General features: G+C 43.3%; 1 protein-coding gene across 1 annotated transcript in view; it reads left to right on the top strand.

The window, feature by feature from the left end:
- CD48 (CD48 molecule) overlaps positions 1-17,697 on the top strand; it is a 67,776-nt gene that overhangs the window by 27,864 nt on the left and 22,215 nt on the right. The window contains exon 2 of the mRNA XM_080648291.1: positions 14,532-14,759. Within this exon, the coding sequence (XP_080504417.1) occupies positions 14,681-14,759 (79 nt within the window). The 5' untranslated portion in view covers positions 14,532-14,680. The remainder of the gene's footprint in view (positions 1-14,531; positions 14,760-17,697) is intronic.

The following is a 17,697-nucleotide window of genomic DNA, read 5'->3' as shown; positions in this document are numbered from 1 at the left end:
CAGATAAATTCCTAGAAGTGGAATTGCTGGGTCAGAAGCTTGTCAGTTTCTTTATTTTTTTTATTTTTTTATTTTTTTAAATAAATCTTTATTCAGATTATTACAATTGTTTCTCCTTTTTCCCCCCATAGCTCCCCTCCACCCGGTTCCCACCCCACCTTCTGCCCTTACCTCCCCCACCCCACTGTCCTCATCCATAGGTGTATGATTTTTGTCCAGTCTCTTCCTGAACCCCCCATATCCCTTTCCCCCTGAGAATTATCAGTCCACTCCCTTTCTATGCCCCTGATTCTATTATATTCACCAGATTATTCTGTTCCTCAGGTTTTTAATTCACTTGATTTTTAGATTCACTTGTTGATAGACATGTATTTGTTGTTCATAATTTTTATCTTTACTTTTTTCTTCTTCCTCTTCTTTAAGAATACCTTTCAGCATTTCATATAATACTGGTTTGGTGGTGATGAACTCCTTTAGCTTTTTCTTATCTGTGAAGCTCTTTATCTGCCCTTCAATTCTGAATGATAGCTTTGCTGGGTAGAGTAATCTTGGTTGTAGGTTCTTGCTATTCATCACATTGAAAATTTCTTGCCACTCCCTTCTGGCCTGCATAGTTTCTGTTGAGAAATCAGCTGACAGTCGTATGGGTGCTCCCTTGTAGGTAATTAACTGTTTTTCTCTTGCTGCCTTTAATATTCTCTCTTTGTCTTTTGCTCTTGGCATTTTAATTATGATGTGTCTTGGTGTGGTCCTTTTTGGATTCCTTTTGTTTGGGGTTCTGTGCGCTTCCTGGACTTGTAAGTCTATTTCTTTCACCAGGTGGGGGAAGTTTTCTGTCATTATTTCTTCAAATAGGTTTTTAGTATCTTGCTCTCTCTCTTCTTCTGGCACCCCCATAATTCTGATGTTGGTACGCTTGAAGTTGTCCCAGAGTCTTCTTACACTATCTTCAACTTTTTGGATTTTTTTTTTTTGCTTTTTGCTTTTTCGGTTGAGTGTTTTTTGCTTCTTTGTATTTCAATTCCTTGACTTGATTCTTGTGTTCCTCTAGTCTGTTTTTGGGTCTCTGTATAATATTTTTTATTTAAGTCAGTGTATGTTTAATTTCTAGTTGGTCCTTTTTCATATCTTTGAGGGTCTCGTTATATTTATCGGCCTTTTCTAGGATATTCTTGAAAAGCCTTATAACCGTGGTTTTGAATTCTATATCCAGTTGTTTGTTTTCCTCCATTTCTTCCGTTTGTGATCTGTTTCTTTGACGCCGCATTTTCACTGCTTCCCTGAGTTGGTAGGGTAAATTTGTGTGCTAGGTTTCCTATATGGCCCAGTGGGTCGGCCTCCCCAGTTAACCTGAGGTGGACACTCTTGGTGCACCCCTTTGTGGACTGTGTGCTTGTTGTAATGAAGTCTTGATTGTTGTTGGTATCACTGGGAGGAATTGACCTCCAGGCCAGTTGGCTATAAGGATCAGCTGTGTCTATGCTGGGAGAAGTTCGGTGCTGGAGACAGCCTTATAGGATTAGACTTGCCAAATTGCAATAGCCTCTGTGCTCAGCTTGGATGGGGTGGAGTCTCAGGGCGGAGCAGACAGTCTTGGCTTCCCGTCAGCCTTGCCCTTGCGCGCACTCGTAGACCTCTGCCTTCCCCAGCTCCCGAGTCTCTGCCCGAGAGTCCAGACTCCCCCCACAAGAGCGTGGGTCCCAGGGGCTCACCTGGAACTGGGGTTCAGTGCAGTCAGAACTGGGGCTCAGTGCAGTCAGGAGCCTCCGACTCCCTTCCACTAGGGAAAGCCTGAGGCGACCTCCGCAACCTTTGTGCGCACTGGCACGCATGCACCTTCAGACTTCTGCCTTCCCCAGCTCCCGAGTCTCCGCCCGAGAGTCCAGACTCCCCCCGTAAGAGTGTGGGTCCCCAGAGGCTCGCCTGGAACTGGGGTTCAGTGCAGTCAGAACTGAGGTTCAGTGCGGTCGGGGGCTTCCTTCCCCCTTCCGCCAGAGAAAGTCAGCCAGGCTCTCAGCCACCCTTCCTCTCTGCGCGCACAAAGACCCTTTGCCGTACCTCCAATTCTCTGTGAGCTTTTCTCTTTCCTTCTAGTTGTAGGATTTTCACTCAGCCAGCTTTCCTGTGGTTCTGGATGGTGTCCGTTCTGTCTTTTAGTTGTAGTTTTGAAATTGTTGTGCGAGGCAGCAGTTTAGGTGCTTACCTATGCCGCCATCTTGGTTTCTCCCCTTGTCAGTTTCTTTAAAAACTAAACATATATTTACCATATAACCCAGCAATCACACTTCTGAACATTCATCTCAAAGAAATTTTTTGCCTTTTGTATTTTGAAGATGTGTTATTACTAGTAATGAACATTTATGATTGTTATGCCTTCCAAATAAATTGATCCCTTTATCATTATGAAATGCCCCTCATTATCACTTTGTCTTAAAGTCTACCTCAGTTTCAGGCTCGACCCCCGGCCCTGGTCAGGGTACATGTGGAAGGCAACCAATCGATGTGTCTTTTCACATTGATGTTCCTCTCTGTATCTTCCACTTTCTCTGAAAATCAATGGAAAAATATCCTTGGGTGAGGATTAACAACAACAAAATAATCTATACTAATAAAAGGGCAATATGCTAATTAAACCAGACATCTTCCGGACATCTTTTTGGACATCCTTCCGGACAAAGCCATGGTGGTAGGGGCCGAGGCAGAGGCCGTTAGGGGTGATCAGGCTGGCAGGGGAGCAGTTATGGGGCAGCCAGGCCAGCAGGGGAGCAATTAGGGGGCGACCAGGCTGGCAGGAGGGCAGTTAGGAGGTGACCAGGCCAGCAGGGGACTAGTAAGGAGGTGATCAGGCTGGCAAGCAGAGGCAATTAGGGGCAATCAGGCAGGTAGACAGGTGAGTGGTTAGGAGCCAGGGGTCCCAGATTGTGAGAGGGATGTCTGACTGCAGGTTTAATCCCAATTCTGGGGATTGGGCCTAAACTGGCAATCGGACATCCCCTGAGGCGTCCTGGATTGGAGAGGGTGCAGGCCAGGCTGAGGGACACCCCACCCCCCTGCACAATTTTCATGCACCAGGTCTCTAGTAAATAAATAAATAAACAAATAAGTAAACAAATAAACAAACAAATAAATAAAAAATTTTTAAACAGAGAACACTATAGACTAGTATTACTTAAGAATAAAGTTGCAGAGATCGTAAATGAAACATTAACAAATCAAATCCATTCATGTATTAAAAACATGTCATGACTGATTATCAGTTATCTCAGGATTGTGAGAATAGGCCCATGTCATAAAAATTTATCAAAGTGAAATCCATCACACTGACTAAGGCAAAATGACATATGACCATGTCAGAAGATATAATAAAATGTTGATAAAATTCAATACTCACTCATAATTTTAAGAATTTGTAGGAAGCTACAGAAAACATCATACTTAAATGCTGAATCTTTGGAAACAATACTGTCAAAGTCAGGAATAAGACAAGGTTTCTCCAGTTACTGCTATTATTCATTAATTAACTGGTGTCTTGGCCAAAGAAATGAGACTAAATAAATAAATAAGTGAATAAGTAAATAAATAGATTAGAAAATGAGAGTCAAATTATCATTTTAAGATCAAATCCATCAATTTTTTAAAATCTGCAGATAAATTGCAAGAACCAATAAAAGAACGAGCAAGGACTCCAGCAAACAACTGATATTTTTCTAACTTCAAATCTAGTGATTTTTCCATTATGAGGTACTGTCCATTTGTAAATCATACTTGTACAGATGTGGCAATGGTAGAAATAGCAGTTTTGAAATGTGATTTTTTTTAAATGTATATTTTTATTGATTTCAGAGAGGAAGGGAGAGGGAGAAAGAGATAGAAACATCAATGATGAGAGGGAATCATTGATTGGCTGCCTTTTGCACGCCTCCTACTAGGGATCGAGTCTGCAACCCGGGCATGTGCCCTTGACCGGAATTGAATTCAGGACCTTTTAGTCCACAGGCCAATGCTCTATCCACTGAGTCAAACCGGCTAGGGCTTGACATGTGATTTTGATTTCTGATATTCTTAGCAAACAGTTGGAAAAGAGGTCTTTTGTAAAAACGGGCTCAGTGGTAGATTGGAGAATATGTTTCATTTTAATTCAAACAATTTCACTTTTGTGTTTCATGTAATGGCTTTCCTTGTCCTAGAAATGATTAAGCCAAGTCTTTTGGGAAAATATGGAGAGAAGCTGTCTTAAGACGGGAAGAGGCCTGGATGGGGTGGGATGAGATCAGTAAAAAATCCTCAAGCTACCCCACCAAGGCATTTAGAAAGAGAAACAACAACCACAAACGAAGTCTCTGCAAAAACAATTTGCCTTTGAAAAACAAAATGTATCAGCAGCATTTGTTAATTATTTCTTTTTTCTTGAGTCATTTTGGGTCCACAGGACTCCATTCTCTCTTGGTTCTCTCCTACCCAAGGCTTCTCACTCTCCCATGCTCAATGGTGGGAATCTCTCCCATCTATAAACGTTGAAAAGTTTCTGGGTTTGGTTCTTAAACTTACTCATTTTTTATCCCTATATTTTAATCAATTTCATTCAGTCTTTTGATTTGAAATACCCAATTTTATTTCTAACTCTGATCTCTTTCTTAAATTCTAGTATCTTGTATATCCAACCACCTACTCATCATCTCCATTTGAATATTCAACAAGCATCTAAAGCTTCACATGTGCCAAATCAAGCTCTTGTTTCCCTACCCTCTACTTTCTCCACCTGTCTTCTTCATTGCAGTAAATTCTTGCTCTAGTCATTAAGTTTTTCATGCCAGAAAATTATAATTATCTTTGACTCCACTTTCTCATATGCCATATCCATTCATCCACAAATTCTATTGTCTCTTCCTTGGAAAATGCCTAGAACCCAACCACTTTTTATCACCTTTACCAACCTTCATCACTACCAGCACAATTACAATAGCTATCTAACTAGTCTCCATGCTTCCACCTTGGTCCCTTATATTCTGTTCTTCACAGGCCACTACAATGATACTTTTTAAAATATATATATATATATATATATATATTATTGATTTCAGAGAGGGAGAGAGAGATATAGAAACATCAGTGATGAGAGAGAATCACTGACGGGCTGCCTTCTGCATGTCCCCCACTGGGGATCCAGCCTGCAACCAGGACATGTGGCCTTGACCAGAATCGAACCTGAGACCCTTCAGTCCACAGGCTGACACTCTATCCACTCAGTCAAAGCAGCTAGGGCTAAAACAATACTTTTAACACATAAATCAGATCAAGTTATTTCTTTGCTTGCCGTTCATTTCCCATATCTCTGAGGATAAAATGCAAAGTCCTTGCCAATACCTCCAAGACCCTACATGATGGCTCTTGGCTACCTTATTGGTGTCCTCTCCTACTTCTTTCCTCCTAGCCTCTCCACGTCTGTCACACTAACCTCCTCACTGCCCTGAACACGGCAAGCACACTCCCACCTCAAGGCCTTTGCACTAGAGAAAAGTTCTTCCCCCAGATATCCACACAGCTATCTCTGTCTTAAGATTTACTCTGTGTTACCTATTAGAGATGGCTTCCTTGTCCTCTCAACAAACCATTACTCTCTGAAATTTCTCTCTATCCCCTCCCCCTGCTTTATTATTGTGGACCAAGGGAACAGAACAGAGAACCCAGAAATAGACCCAAGCCATTATGCTTAATTAATATTTGACAAAAGAGCCAAGAGCATACAATAAAGTCAAGACAATATCTTCAATAAATGGTGCTGGGAAATTTGGTCAGATACATGCAAAAAAATGAAACTAGATCACCAACTTACACCATACACAAAAACAAACTCAAAATGGTTAAAGGACTTAAATGTAAGACGGGAAACTATAAAAATCTTAGAAGACGCCATAGGCAGCAAAATATCAGACATATGTCGCAGCAATATCTTTACCGATACAGCTACTAGGGCAATGGAAACTAAAGAGAAAATAAACAAATGGGACTACATCATAATAAAAAGCTTCTGCACAGCAAAAAAAACCATCAACAAAACAAGAAAGCCCCCTGCATGGGAGAACGTATTTTCCAATGTCATCACCGATAAGGGTTTAATCTCCAATGTTTACAGGGAACTCATACAATTTAACAAAAGGAAGATAAGCAGTCCAATAAAAAAAAATGGGCAAAGGACCTAAGTAGACACTTTTCAAAAGAGGACATACAGAAGGCCGAGAGACATATGAAAACATGCTCAAAGTCACTAATCATCCGAGAGATGCAAATCAAAACAACAATGAGATACCATCTCACACCTGTCAGATGGCTATCATCAACAAATCAACAAATGACACTGCCAAGGATGTGGAGAAAAAGGAACCCTCATGCACTGCTGGTGGGAATGCAGACTGGTGCAGCCACAGTGGAGAACAGTATGGAGTTTCCTCAAAAAATTAAAAATGGAACTCCCATTTGACCCAGTAATCCCACTTCTGGGACTATATCCCAAGAAACTAGAAACACCAATCAGAAAGGATATATGCACCCCTATGTTCATAGCAGCACAATTTACAATAGCTAAGATTTGGAAACAGCCTAAATGCCCATCAGCAGATGAGTGGATTAAAAACCTGTGGTACATCTACACAATGGAATACTATGCTGCTGTGAAAAAGAAGGAACTTTAACCATTTGCAACAGCATGGATGGAACTAGAGAGCATTATGCTAAGCGAAATAAGCCAGTCAGACAAAGATAAATATCACATGATCTCACTCATATGTGGAATACAATGATCAATATAAACTGATGAACAAAAATAGATCTAGAGACAATGTAACACTGAACAGACTGTTCAACCTTAGAGGGAAGGCAGGGGAGGGGTGTTAGAGATCAACCAAAGGACTTGTATGCGTGCATATTAGCATAACCAAGGGACAGGGACACTGGGGCAGTGGGGGCTTGTCCTTGAGGGTGGGAGTGGCGGGGGGGTCAATTGTGGAAAAAGGAGACATATGTAATACTTTAAACAATAATAATTTAAAAAGAATAGAATGCTTGTATATTTCAAGGAGAAAATCTGTGTCATCTCAAAGTGAAAAATGGCTGTTGCTTTAAAGCAGGGGTGGGGAATGTCTGGCCCTCAGGCCATATAAGGCCCACAAAATCATTTGGTCTGCCCTGCCAAGGCCTTTAGGGGTGAGTTAATTGAATGTTTGACCAAATATAGCAGGCTAATTTTTAAGTTGATCATTTTGTATGGCCTGAAAATGATGTTATAAATATCCAAATGGTCCTTGGTAGAAAAAAAGTTCCCCACCCCTGCTTTAAAACATAATAGTATTGTTACAACTTACCTGATTTTAAAAATAGCTTGTTCAATAGTTACTTCTTTTTCAAAGCAACTATAATTAAGGTATGTTGTGCGGAAGTGGGCATATAGCAAGCACAGCAGTCGTTTTTCTTATGTTATTTTTGCACTCAATCATCATTTAAATTTTTCTTCACAAATTAACCAAGTATGACATTAAAGTGTGAAACAGAGAACTTTAAATTTGAAGCTAACAAAATATGAGAACATTTTGATGCCTTTCTCCCTAATATATTTTAAGCAAAATTTGATGAAATTTTTGGACATCTTCAGGAGAATGTTCTACATCTTCTTTCAACTTATTCTGAAATACTTATATTAGTGTTAAAAAGGTCCCTGGGCCCACCTGCTGTGTCTCAGTGGTTGAGTGTTGAGCAGTGAACCAGGAGGTTATGGTTCTATTCCTGGTCAGGGAACACACCTGAGTTGCAGGCCCGACCCCAGGGTGGAGTGTGCAGGAGAAAGCCTATAAATGATTCTCTCTCATCATTGATGTTTCTATCTCTCTCCTTCTTTTTTCCTCTCTGAAATCAATTATATATATATTTGTTTGTTTTTTAAAGAAAAAAAATGTCCCTGGGAAGGCCCAGAACTGCTTACTCATTTTCTGTTACATTATTTGGCTATGAGTAATCGACTAGGGTTTTCTAAAACTTTTCATTCTACTATTATGAGACCTCACATCTCTAGGGTAACTTCCAGTTTCTATGCCCCTTCTCTCACATCCTCTCTCTCTCAGTCTCACCAATCGTGCTGCATGTCTTTGGGGGAAGGGGACTCTGGAAAGGAAGGTTATCCTTTTGCTATGCCCAAAACAGTGCTTGATGTGACTATACCAAACACACTGACCCAAACACCCAAAGATCTACCTCAAATACAGTGTGGGAGAGCCCAGGACCAGAACCTGCTCCTCATTTGTCATAAACATGACTTGTATCATCCACTGTGTTTATATTACCGGTATCTAATATATATACTAGAGGCCCGGTGCATGAAATTCGTGCACAGAGGGGGAGTGTCCCTCAGCCCAGCCTGCACCCTCTCCAATCTGGGACCCCTCGAGGGATGTCCGACTGCCCGTTTAAGCCCGATCCCACTGGGATCAGGCTTAAACGGGCAGTCGGACATCCCTCTCACAATCCAGGACTGCTGGCTCCCAACTGCTTGCCTGCCCGCCTTCCTGATTGCCCCTAACCGCTTCTGCCTGCCAGCCTGATCACCCCCTAACCACTCCCCTGCCAGCCTGATTGATGCCTAACTTTTTTGCCCCTAACTGCCCTCCCCTTCAGGCCTGGTCACCCCTAACTGCTCTCCCCTGCAGGTCTGGGTCCCTCCCAACTGCCTTTCCCTGCAGGCCTGGTTGCCCCCAACTTCCCTCCTCTGCCAGCTTGGTCACCGCTAACTGCCCTCCCCAGCAGGCTTGATTGCCCCCAACTGCCCTCCCTTGCAGGTCTGGTCCCTCCCAACTGCCCTCCCCTGCTGGCCTGATTGCCCACAACTGCCCTCCCTTGCAGGCCTGGTCCCTCCCAACTGCCCTCTCTTGCTGGCCATCTTGTGGTGGCCATCTTGTGTCCACATGGGGGCAGGATATTTGACCACATGGGGGCAGCCATCTTGTGTGTTGGAGTGATGGTCAATCTGCATATTACTCTTTTATTAGATAGGATAGAGGCCTGGTGCATGGGTGGGGGCCAGCTGGTTTGCCCTGAAGGGTGCCCCGGATCAGGGTGGGAGTTCCCCTGCGGCGTGTGGAGCCTTGGGCGAGGGGCCTGTGGTGGTTTGCAGGCCGACCACGCCCCCTGGCGACCCAAGCAGAGGCCCTGGTATCTGGGATTTATTTATCTTCCACAATTGAAACTTTGTAGCCTGGAGTGGAGCCAAGCCTTCTGCTTGCTCTGTGGCAGCAGCCATTTCTGTTGGGATTCATGTATCTTCTATAATTTAAACTTTGTAGCCTTAAGTGGAGGCCTGGGCCAGCCAGGGTGTGCGGAAAGCTTGGCTTCCTCCATCGCCATGGGCAACCCTAGCCTCCTGCTCTTTCCAGCTCCGTGGCTGCCACCATTTCTGTTTGGGTTTATGTAACTTCTATCATTGAAACTTTGTAGCCTTGAGTGGAGGCCTAGGCCAGCAAGGGCAGGCATAAAGCTTGGCTTCCTCCATCGCTGGGGGCAAATCAAGCCTCCCTCCTGCTCTCTGTGGCGGTAGCCATCTTGGGAGGGTTTATTTGCACATTCACTCCTGATTGGCTGGTGGGCATGGCTTGTGGGCGTGGCTTGTGGGTGTAGCGGAGTGATGGTTAATTTTCATATTACTCTTTTATTAGATAGGACTAGAGGCCTGGTGCACGAAATTCTTACATGGGGGGCAGTGAGGGTTGTCCCTCAGCCCAGCCTGCACCCTCTCCAATCTGGGACCCCTTGAGGGATGTCCGACTGCCCATTTAGGCCCTATCCCACCAAGCAGTCGGACATCCCTCTCACAATCCAGGACTGCTGGCTCCCAACTGCTCGCCTGCCTGCCTTCCTGATTGCCCCTAACCGCTTCTGCCTGCCAGCCTGATCACCCCCTAACCCAGGGGTGGGCAAACTTGTTGACTCGAGGGCCACAATGGGTTCTTAAACTGGACCGGAGGACTGGAACAAAAGCATGGATGGAGTGTTTGTGTGAACTAATATAAATTCAAAGTAAAGGAGTGGAGGGGAGAGCAAGAGAACCCTCCGCTCTTTCAGCTCCACGGGCCGGATAGAACAGCCGAACGGGCCGGATCCGGCCTGCGGGCCGTAGTTTGCCCACGGCTGCCCTAACCACTCCCCTGCCAGCCTGATTGATGCCTAACTGCTCCCCTGCCAGCCTGTTTGCCCCTAACTGCCCTCCCCTGCAGGCTTGATCACCCCCAACTGCCCTCCTGTGCAGGCCTGGTCCCTTCCCAACTGCCCTCCCCTGCTGGCCATCTTGTGGGGGCCATCTTGGGTCCACATGGGGGCAGGATCTTTGACCACATGGGGGCAGCCATCTTGTGTGTTGGAGTGATGGTCAATCTGCATATTACTCTTTTATTAGATAGGATAGAGGCCTGGTGCATGGGTGGGGGCCAGCTGGTTTGCCCTGAAGGGTGTCCCAGATCAGGGTGGGGGTTCCCTTGGGGTGTGAGGCGGCCTGGGTGAGGGGCCTGTGGTGGTTTGCAGGCCAGCCACACCCCCTGGCGACCCAAGTGGAGGCCCTGGTATCTGAGATTTATTTATATTTTACAATTGAAACTTTGTAGCCTGGAGTGGAGCCAAGCCTTCTGCTCACTCTGTGGCAGCAGCCATTTCTGTTTGGATTTATTTATCTTCTATAATTGAAACTTTGTAGCTTTAAGCGGATGCCAAGCAGGCCAGGGCTGCAGAAGCTTGGCTTCCTCCATCGCCAGGGGCAACCCTAGCCTCCTGCTCTCTCCAGCTCTGTGGCTGCCGCCATTTTTGTTGGGATTTATTTATCTTCTATAATTGAAACTTTGTAGCCTGGAGTGGAGGCCTGGGCTGGCCAGGGTGTGTGGAAAGCTTGGCTTCCTCCATCACCAAGGAAACCCAAGCCTCCCTCCTGCTCTCTCTGTGGCTGCAGCCATCTTGGTTGGGTTAATTTGCATACTTGCTCCTGATTGGCTTGTGGGCATGGCTTGTGGGTGTAGCAGAGTGATGGTTAATTTGCATATTACTCTTTTATTAGATGGGAAGTGTGTATTTATTTATTTATTTATTTGAGAGAATCATTGATTGGCTGCCTCCTCCATGCCCCCTTCTGGGGATCGAGCCCACAACTCGGGCATGTGCCCTGACTGGAATTGAACCTGAGACCCCTTATCCACTGAGCCAAAACTGGGTAGGGCACAGAGTAGTTTTAATGTAGGATCTGCTACTGTAAGTCATCTCACTCCTATGGTTCATAATTTCTTCACGTGTAAATTTAGAATAAAACTGCCTTCTCATGCCTATGCCATGGGTTATTGTGGGAGCAAAACTATCAATGGGTATGAAAGCAGGTTGTAACTCTAAAGGGCTATTCTAGAGTGACTACAAAACATATAGAGTGGCAGAGAAGAGCATAGTCCTGTGTGGGGGTTTTGCAGGTTGCATTGAGTTTGGGCATTTACCCAGATGTCTAGAGCTCAAAGCCTATCCTAGCCCAGTTTCACAAGTTCTGAAATGTAAAAAGCAGGACAGACAGAAGGAGAGCAGAGGAATCCCAAGCACCCCAGGTCTTGTACCCATAACTGTGGAACCTCCACGAATCCCAATGGACTGGAAAATTTGGCCTTGGGCAAGGTGACTTTAATGTTCCATGCCTCAGTTTCCTCATCTGGGAAATGGAGATAATCATAGTTCTTAGTCCAGGTGATTGTAAGTATTAAGTGAGATAATCCATATTAAAATAGCATAAGGACTACCTCCTAGTAAGCCCTAGTAAAATTAGCTAATATATAAATATATTTTAATCCTTCCTCAAGGATATGTTTTTTTAAATATGTTTTTATTGACTTCAGAGAGGAAGGGAGAAGAAGAGAGAGATAGAAACATCAATGATGAGAATCATTGATTTACTGCCTCACGCACACCCCACACCGGGGATATGTCCTGACTGGGAATCAAACCGTGACCTCCTGGGAGAGGGAATTCAGGGTTGCAAGTACCCAGAATACTTTTTAAAAAAGACATATAGGATCTGACTGCTTCCTATTTACCTGCCTTTTATTTTGAATAATAATAATTCAGCCTTGAATGCCATCTAAGGCTATGGTCTGGCCCCATCCCCAGTGGTCCACTCTGTTCAGCAAGACATGCTGACACTGAGACTTCCTAGGAATGAGCCTTCCTAGCACCGTGGGACTCCATTATCCAACCAAAGTCTGGTCATCAATTCATCCTTTGGGTTGATTTATGATCAAAAAAGGAATGTGTGGGTGAAAAAGGGTCACATGATAACCTGACTAACTCAGGGAAGGCCTGCATACTCAAGAGACCTCAAATAACTACAAAGTGTTAGCAGGAAACCCCGTGCCCCCCCATCTCCTCCCTCCCCCCCCACCCCTCACCCCCCCGTTTGGCCTCAGGCTGCTTGTCGCTGTGTTCAATAAGGAAGGCAGGGTTGAATCATTGCCAGGTGAGGTTGCTAGTAAACACTCACAAACAGAAATAGAAGTCCAGGATGCGGCCCAAAAGGCTGCCTATAACTGTGCACTGGTTAAACAGAAAAGAAGACATGGGATGTGGCTCAACCAAGAAGACAGGGCACTTACAAGAATCAAATCCTGCCTCCCAGCAAGGTACAAGGGACAGGATTATAAAGGGGAAGGGGCTAGGGCAGGGATGGGCAAACTTTTTGACTCGAGGGCCACAATGGGTTCTTAAACTGGACCAGAGGGCCGGAACAAAAGCATGGATGGAGTGTTTGTGTGAACTAATATAAATTCAAAGTAAAGGAGCGGAGGGGAGAGCAAGAGAACCGGATAGAACAGCCGGATACGGCCCTCGGGCCATAGTTTGCCCAAGGCTGGGCTAGGGTGAGGAATGCAGCTACATGCAGGCCTGGGGGTCCACAGATGTCAGCTATTGTAGTCATCAGGCGATGAGATGATGTTGATGAGATGATGTTTTGACTCCTGGTGGGTTGGCCTGACTATGCTTGTCAGTTCTACCTTTTCAATTGCTTTACACAGGCCTTGAAAAGGAAACTTTAAGAAAAACTTAACCCCCTATTCACATGAGTAATTTGTGTTCTAAGATTTAAAATAATATGATTAGAAGCCCACAGAACCCCAAACAAAAGGAATCCAAAGAGGACCACACCAAGACACATCATAATTAAAATGCCAAGAGCAAAAGACTAAGAGAGAATATTAAAAGCAGCAAGAGAAAAACAGTTAATTACCTACAAGGGAGCACCCATACGACTGTCAGCTGACTTCTCAACAGAAACTATGCAGGCCAGAAGGGAGTGGCAAGAAATTTTCAATGTGATGAATAGCTAGAACCTACAACCAAGATTACTCTACCCAGCAAAGCTATCATTCAGAATTGAAGGGCAGATAAAGAGCTTCACAGATAAGAAAAAGCTGAAGGAGTTCATCACCACCAAACCAGTATTATATGAAATGCTGAAAGGTATTCTTAAAGAAGAGGAAGAAGAAAAAAGTAAAGATAAAAATTATGAACAACAAATACATATCTATCAACAAGCAAACCTAAAAATCAAGTGAATTAAAAACCCGAGGAACAGAATAATCTGGTGAATATAATAGAATCAGGGGCATAGAAAGGGAGTGGACTGATAATTCTCAGGGGGAAAGGGGTTTGGGGGGTTCATGAAGAGAATGGACAAAAATCATACACCTATGGATGAGGACAGTGGGGGGGAGGTAAGGGCAGAAGGTGGGGTGGGAAATGGGTGGAGGGGAGCTATGGGGGGAAAAAGGAGAAATAATTGTAATAATCTGAATAAAGATTTATTAAAAAAAAAAAAAAAACTACCCCAGAGAATATGCTTGGAATTAATGTGTAAACATTTTAAAGATCTACTAGAGAATTAACCTTTATATACTAAGTATTTACTCTAGGGATAACTTCATATAGGCAATTATATACTGAAATTCTCTTTCTGTCAATATTCTTGAATATTTAAACTATAGTCACTTTCAACTCTTGTTTCTGATTACCCCAATAGGTGTATTAGTTGTGGGTATGGATTATTATTTTATCCATCTACTTTGATTTTTGTCATTTGGCTCTCTTGTCATGCTTTTTGTATTTGAATAAATTCTCAGAACTTGTACAAAAAAGAAAATAAATAAATAAATAAAATAAAATAAAATAAAATAATATGATTACTTTTCAGATTAATTCAGCTGCTCTATCTATCCTATATAATAAAAGGCTAATATGCAAATTGTCCCCTCAGGCGGGAGCTCAACCAAACAGGAACTCAACTGGGAGCTCACCCACTTGCTATGACGTGCGCTGACCACCAAGGGGCAGTGCAGAACAAAGCGAAGCCCCAGCTCGTGGCTGGAAGCTGCTAGGGGCTCTACCCATGTGCAAATTTTGTGCATTGGGCTTCTAGTTAGATTATAAATCCATCCTATCAAAAGGATGAACTAAAATTCAAACCGACATTGTGTTCTCAGATATAAAGAAGCTAAACCTATGGGACTTCCTGTTTCTCCAGCCCTTACCCATAAGCTGGCGTGAAGGGAAGTCGTCATTTTTTTCTAGCCCCAGGCCGGACACTGAAGACCTCCCTGGCTGCAGCGTTCAGGAAGCTCTGGAGAGAAACATGTACTCCGAAGGGCTGAAGTGGTGTCTGGCTCTACAGCTTCTACTGCCTCATTGCTTCTTGGAGACCAGGATTCAAGGTATTTCCACAGATTGTCTGCTTATAATTGTGCACTGGTTGGACGGAAAAGAGGACATGGGGAGTGACTCAACCTGAGTTCCATCTCTTTCCCCCAGGGGACCATAAGAAAGTAGGTCCCCTTTTAGTCCTGTGGTTTGTGTTCTCTGAAGTACTAGTAGTTTTCAAATTTTGAATAAAAGGAAGTGTTGGCAGCAGTGGGAGGGAACAAGCTGGTGTTAGATAGGTGGGGTCAGACAGGGCCTGCACGGTGTTCAGCGACCTCGGTACTTGAGTTCTGGCTAGGAAAGGATTCAGAGCCAAGACTCAAATTATAAGAGAACATTTATTTAGAAAATCACAGAGGTAGGAAAAATAATTTGTAGAAGAAATGGGCTTAGGAAACATGTTAAAGAGGTAAAGGAAGGGCCCTTGGAGCTTGGGAGTGAGGAAGGTAATGCTTGGGAGGAGAGAGGGAAGGGAAAGGTGAGGGTGTGCTTCTTGGAGGAGAAGGTACTGGGTCCTCCATCCTAAGGGTTTTAAGGGTGGAGATTTTAGGGGAGGTTCCAGGGGATGATTGATTGATTGATTGATTGATCTTTATTGTTCAGATTATTACAGATGTCCCTCTTCCCCCCACCCCTCAGCTCCCCTCCACCCAGTTCCCACCCCACCCCAGGCCCTCGCCACCCCACTGTCCGAGTCCATAGGTACTGTATACATGCATATAAGATCTTTGTCCAATCTCTTTCCACACACCCCCACACACATCCCCTTCCCCCCAAGAATTGTCAGTCTGCTCCATTTCCATGTCCCTGATTCTATTATATTCACCAGTTTATTCTGTTCATCAGATTTTTTATTCACTTCATTTTTAGATTCACTTGTTGATAGATATGTATTTGTTGTCACTTTGTTGTTCATAATTTTTTATCTTTACCTTTTTCCTCTTCTTAAAGAATACCCTTCAGCATCAATAGTAAAAATCATCTTATTAATTATGTGTATCCACTAGAATCAAGTTCCTTAAGGGAAGGAGCTATATCTCCCATGTCTCCCTGTCCACTGGCTCCTCCCCTTGACCTATCATAGCTTAGGTTTGTTTGTTTGTTTGTTTGTTTGTTTGTTTGTTTATTTATTTATTTATTTATTTATAGTTAGTCCTCACCTGAGGACACTTTTCCCATTGATTTTAGAGAGAGTAGAAGGGAGAGGAAAAGAGAGGGGGAGAGGCAGAGAGAAACATGGGTATAAGAGAGACACAAAGATTGCTTGCCTCCCTCACACACCCTGACTGGGGCTGGGGATTGAACCTTCAACTCAGGTATGTGTCCTGGACAGGGAATTGAACCAAGACCCTCTGGTGTGCAGGCCGAAGCTCTAACCACTTAACTTTGCAAGCCAGGGTTCCTCTTTAAATAAAATTAAAAACTAACAATCAAAAACTCTCTTTACCTTTCATGCCCCTTTACATAATGCCCTACCATTGTCCTTCCCATTCACATTAATGTCTTAAAAGAGTTGTTTAGGCCTTGACCATGGTAATCTGACTCACTGAATTCATTCGACTCTCCATCTCACGAAATGGTACTCGGTTTATCTTGTCACGCATGACACAAATCTTCGGTCTGAGATCTACTGCCAAATAACTTCCCAAAAAAGTTTGTAGAGGTTTGTAAATAGTTGATCTTACCAGAGAGCCTCAATTTCTTATCAATATTTTAAACATGCACCTCTTTCCATATCAGTATTACTAGAGATCATGTGACTTGTTTTTAGAGTAATCAGAACTTCCTTTTTAGAACATCTTCCTTTTTCCTGAATAGACGCTTTGGCATAAAATTATGACTTCCTTTCATCTAATTCCCCCATTTAAATTTTGCTTTTTTTATGAACAAGAATCATGGATAAGCACAGAAAATATCTGCTTTATTTTCTATTGTAAACTACAAGTAAACAGTTACTTTATCCTAAGCATCCAGACACATAACCCAACTACTTCCTCCTGTTAGAATTAAATCAAAATAGTAGCTTTCCTTAAAGTTGTTTCTCCTACCTTTTATTTTATTTCTTATTTTTTAAAAGTGTATCTTCATTGCCAAAACCAGTTTGGCTCAGTGGATAGAGCGTTGGCCTGCAGACTGAAGGGTCCCGGGTTCGATTCCGGTCAAGGGCATGTACCTTGGTTGCGGGCACATCCCCAGTGGGGGGTGTGCAGGAGGCAGATGTTTCTCTCTCCTCGATGTTTCTAGCTCTCTATCCCTCTCCCTTCCTCTCTGTAAAATATCAATAAAATATATATATTTTTAAAAAGTGTATCTTCATTGTTGAAAGTATTGCAGATGATCCCTCTTTTTCCCCATTGACCCCTTATAGACTACACCTGCCCCCTGCCCCAGGTCTTCACCACACCATTGTCTGTGTCCATGGGTGATGCATATTACCTCCTACCTTTTAAAATAAGGAATTGGTAGGAAGGCAAATTAATATTTTGTCAATTTACTTTAAAAATGGAAAAATACATAAATATACTCTATATAAGTAAATATCAATCTATCTGAATTTATTAGACAATCCTCCATTAGCTGACTAAACTAATACCTTGATGCCCCAAATTGTATTACAATTTATCTGCATTAATTTTGCAATCTCTATTAGTAAAATTAATCTATCTTTCTTCTTCAATTTGTGAATGGATTATAGAATTCTTTTAAAAAAAATTTTTTTTTATTGATTTTTTTTTTTTTTTTTACAGAGAGGAAGGGAGAGGGAGAGAGAGTTAGAAACATCGATGAGAGAGAGAAACATCGATCAGCTGCCTCCTGCACACTCCCTACTGGGTATGTGCCTGCAACCAAGGTACATGCCCTTGACCGGAATCGAACCTGGGACCCCTGAGTCCGCGGGCCGATGCTCTATCCACTGAGCCAAACCAGTTAGGGCGGATTATAGAATTCTTT

Source organism: Plecotus auritus (genome assembly GCF_963455305.1).
Source record: "Plecotus auritus genome assembly, chromosome: 12".
Classification (NCBI taxonomy): Eukaryota; Metazoa; Chordata; class Mammalia; order Chiroptera; family Vespertilionidae; genus Plecotus; species Plecotus auritus.
Note: the sequence above shows the minus strand (reverse complement) of the source record. Positions and strands in the feature narration are given on the sequence as shown.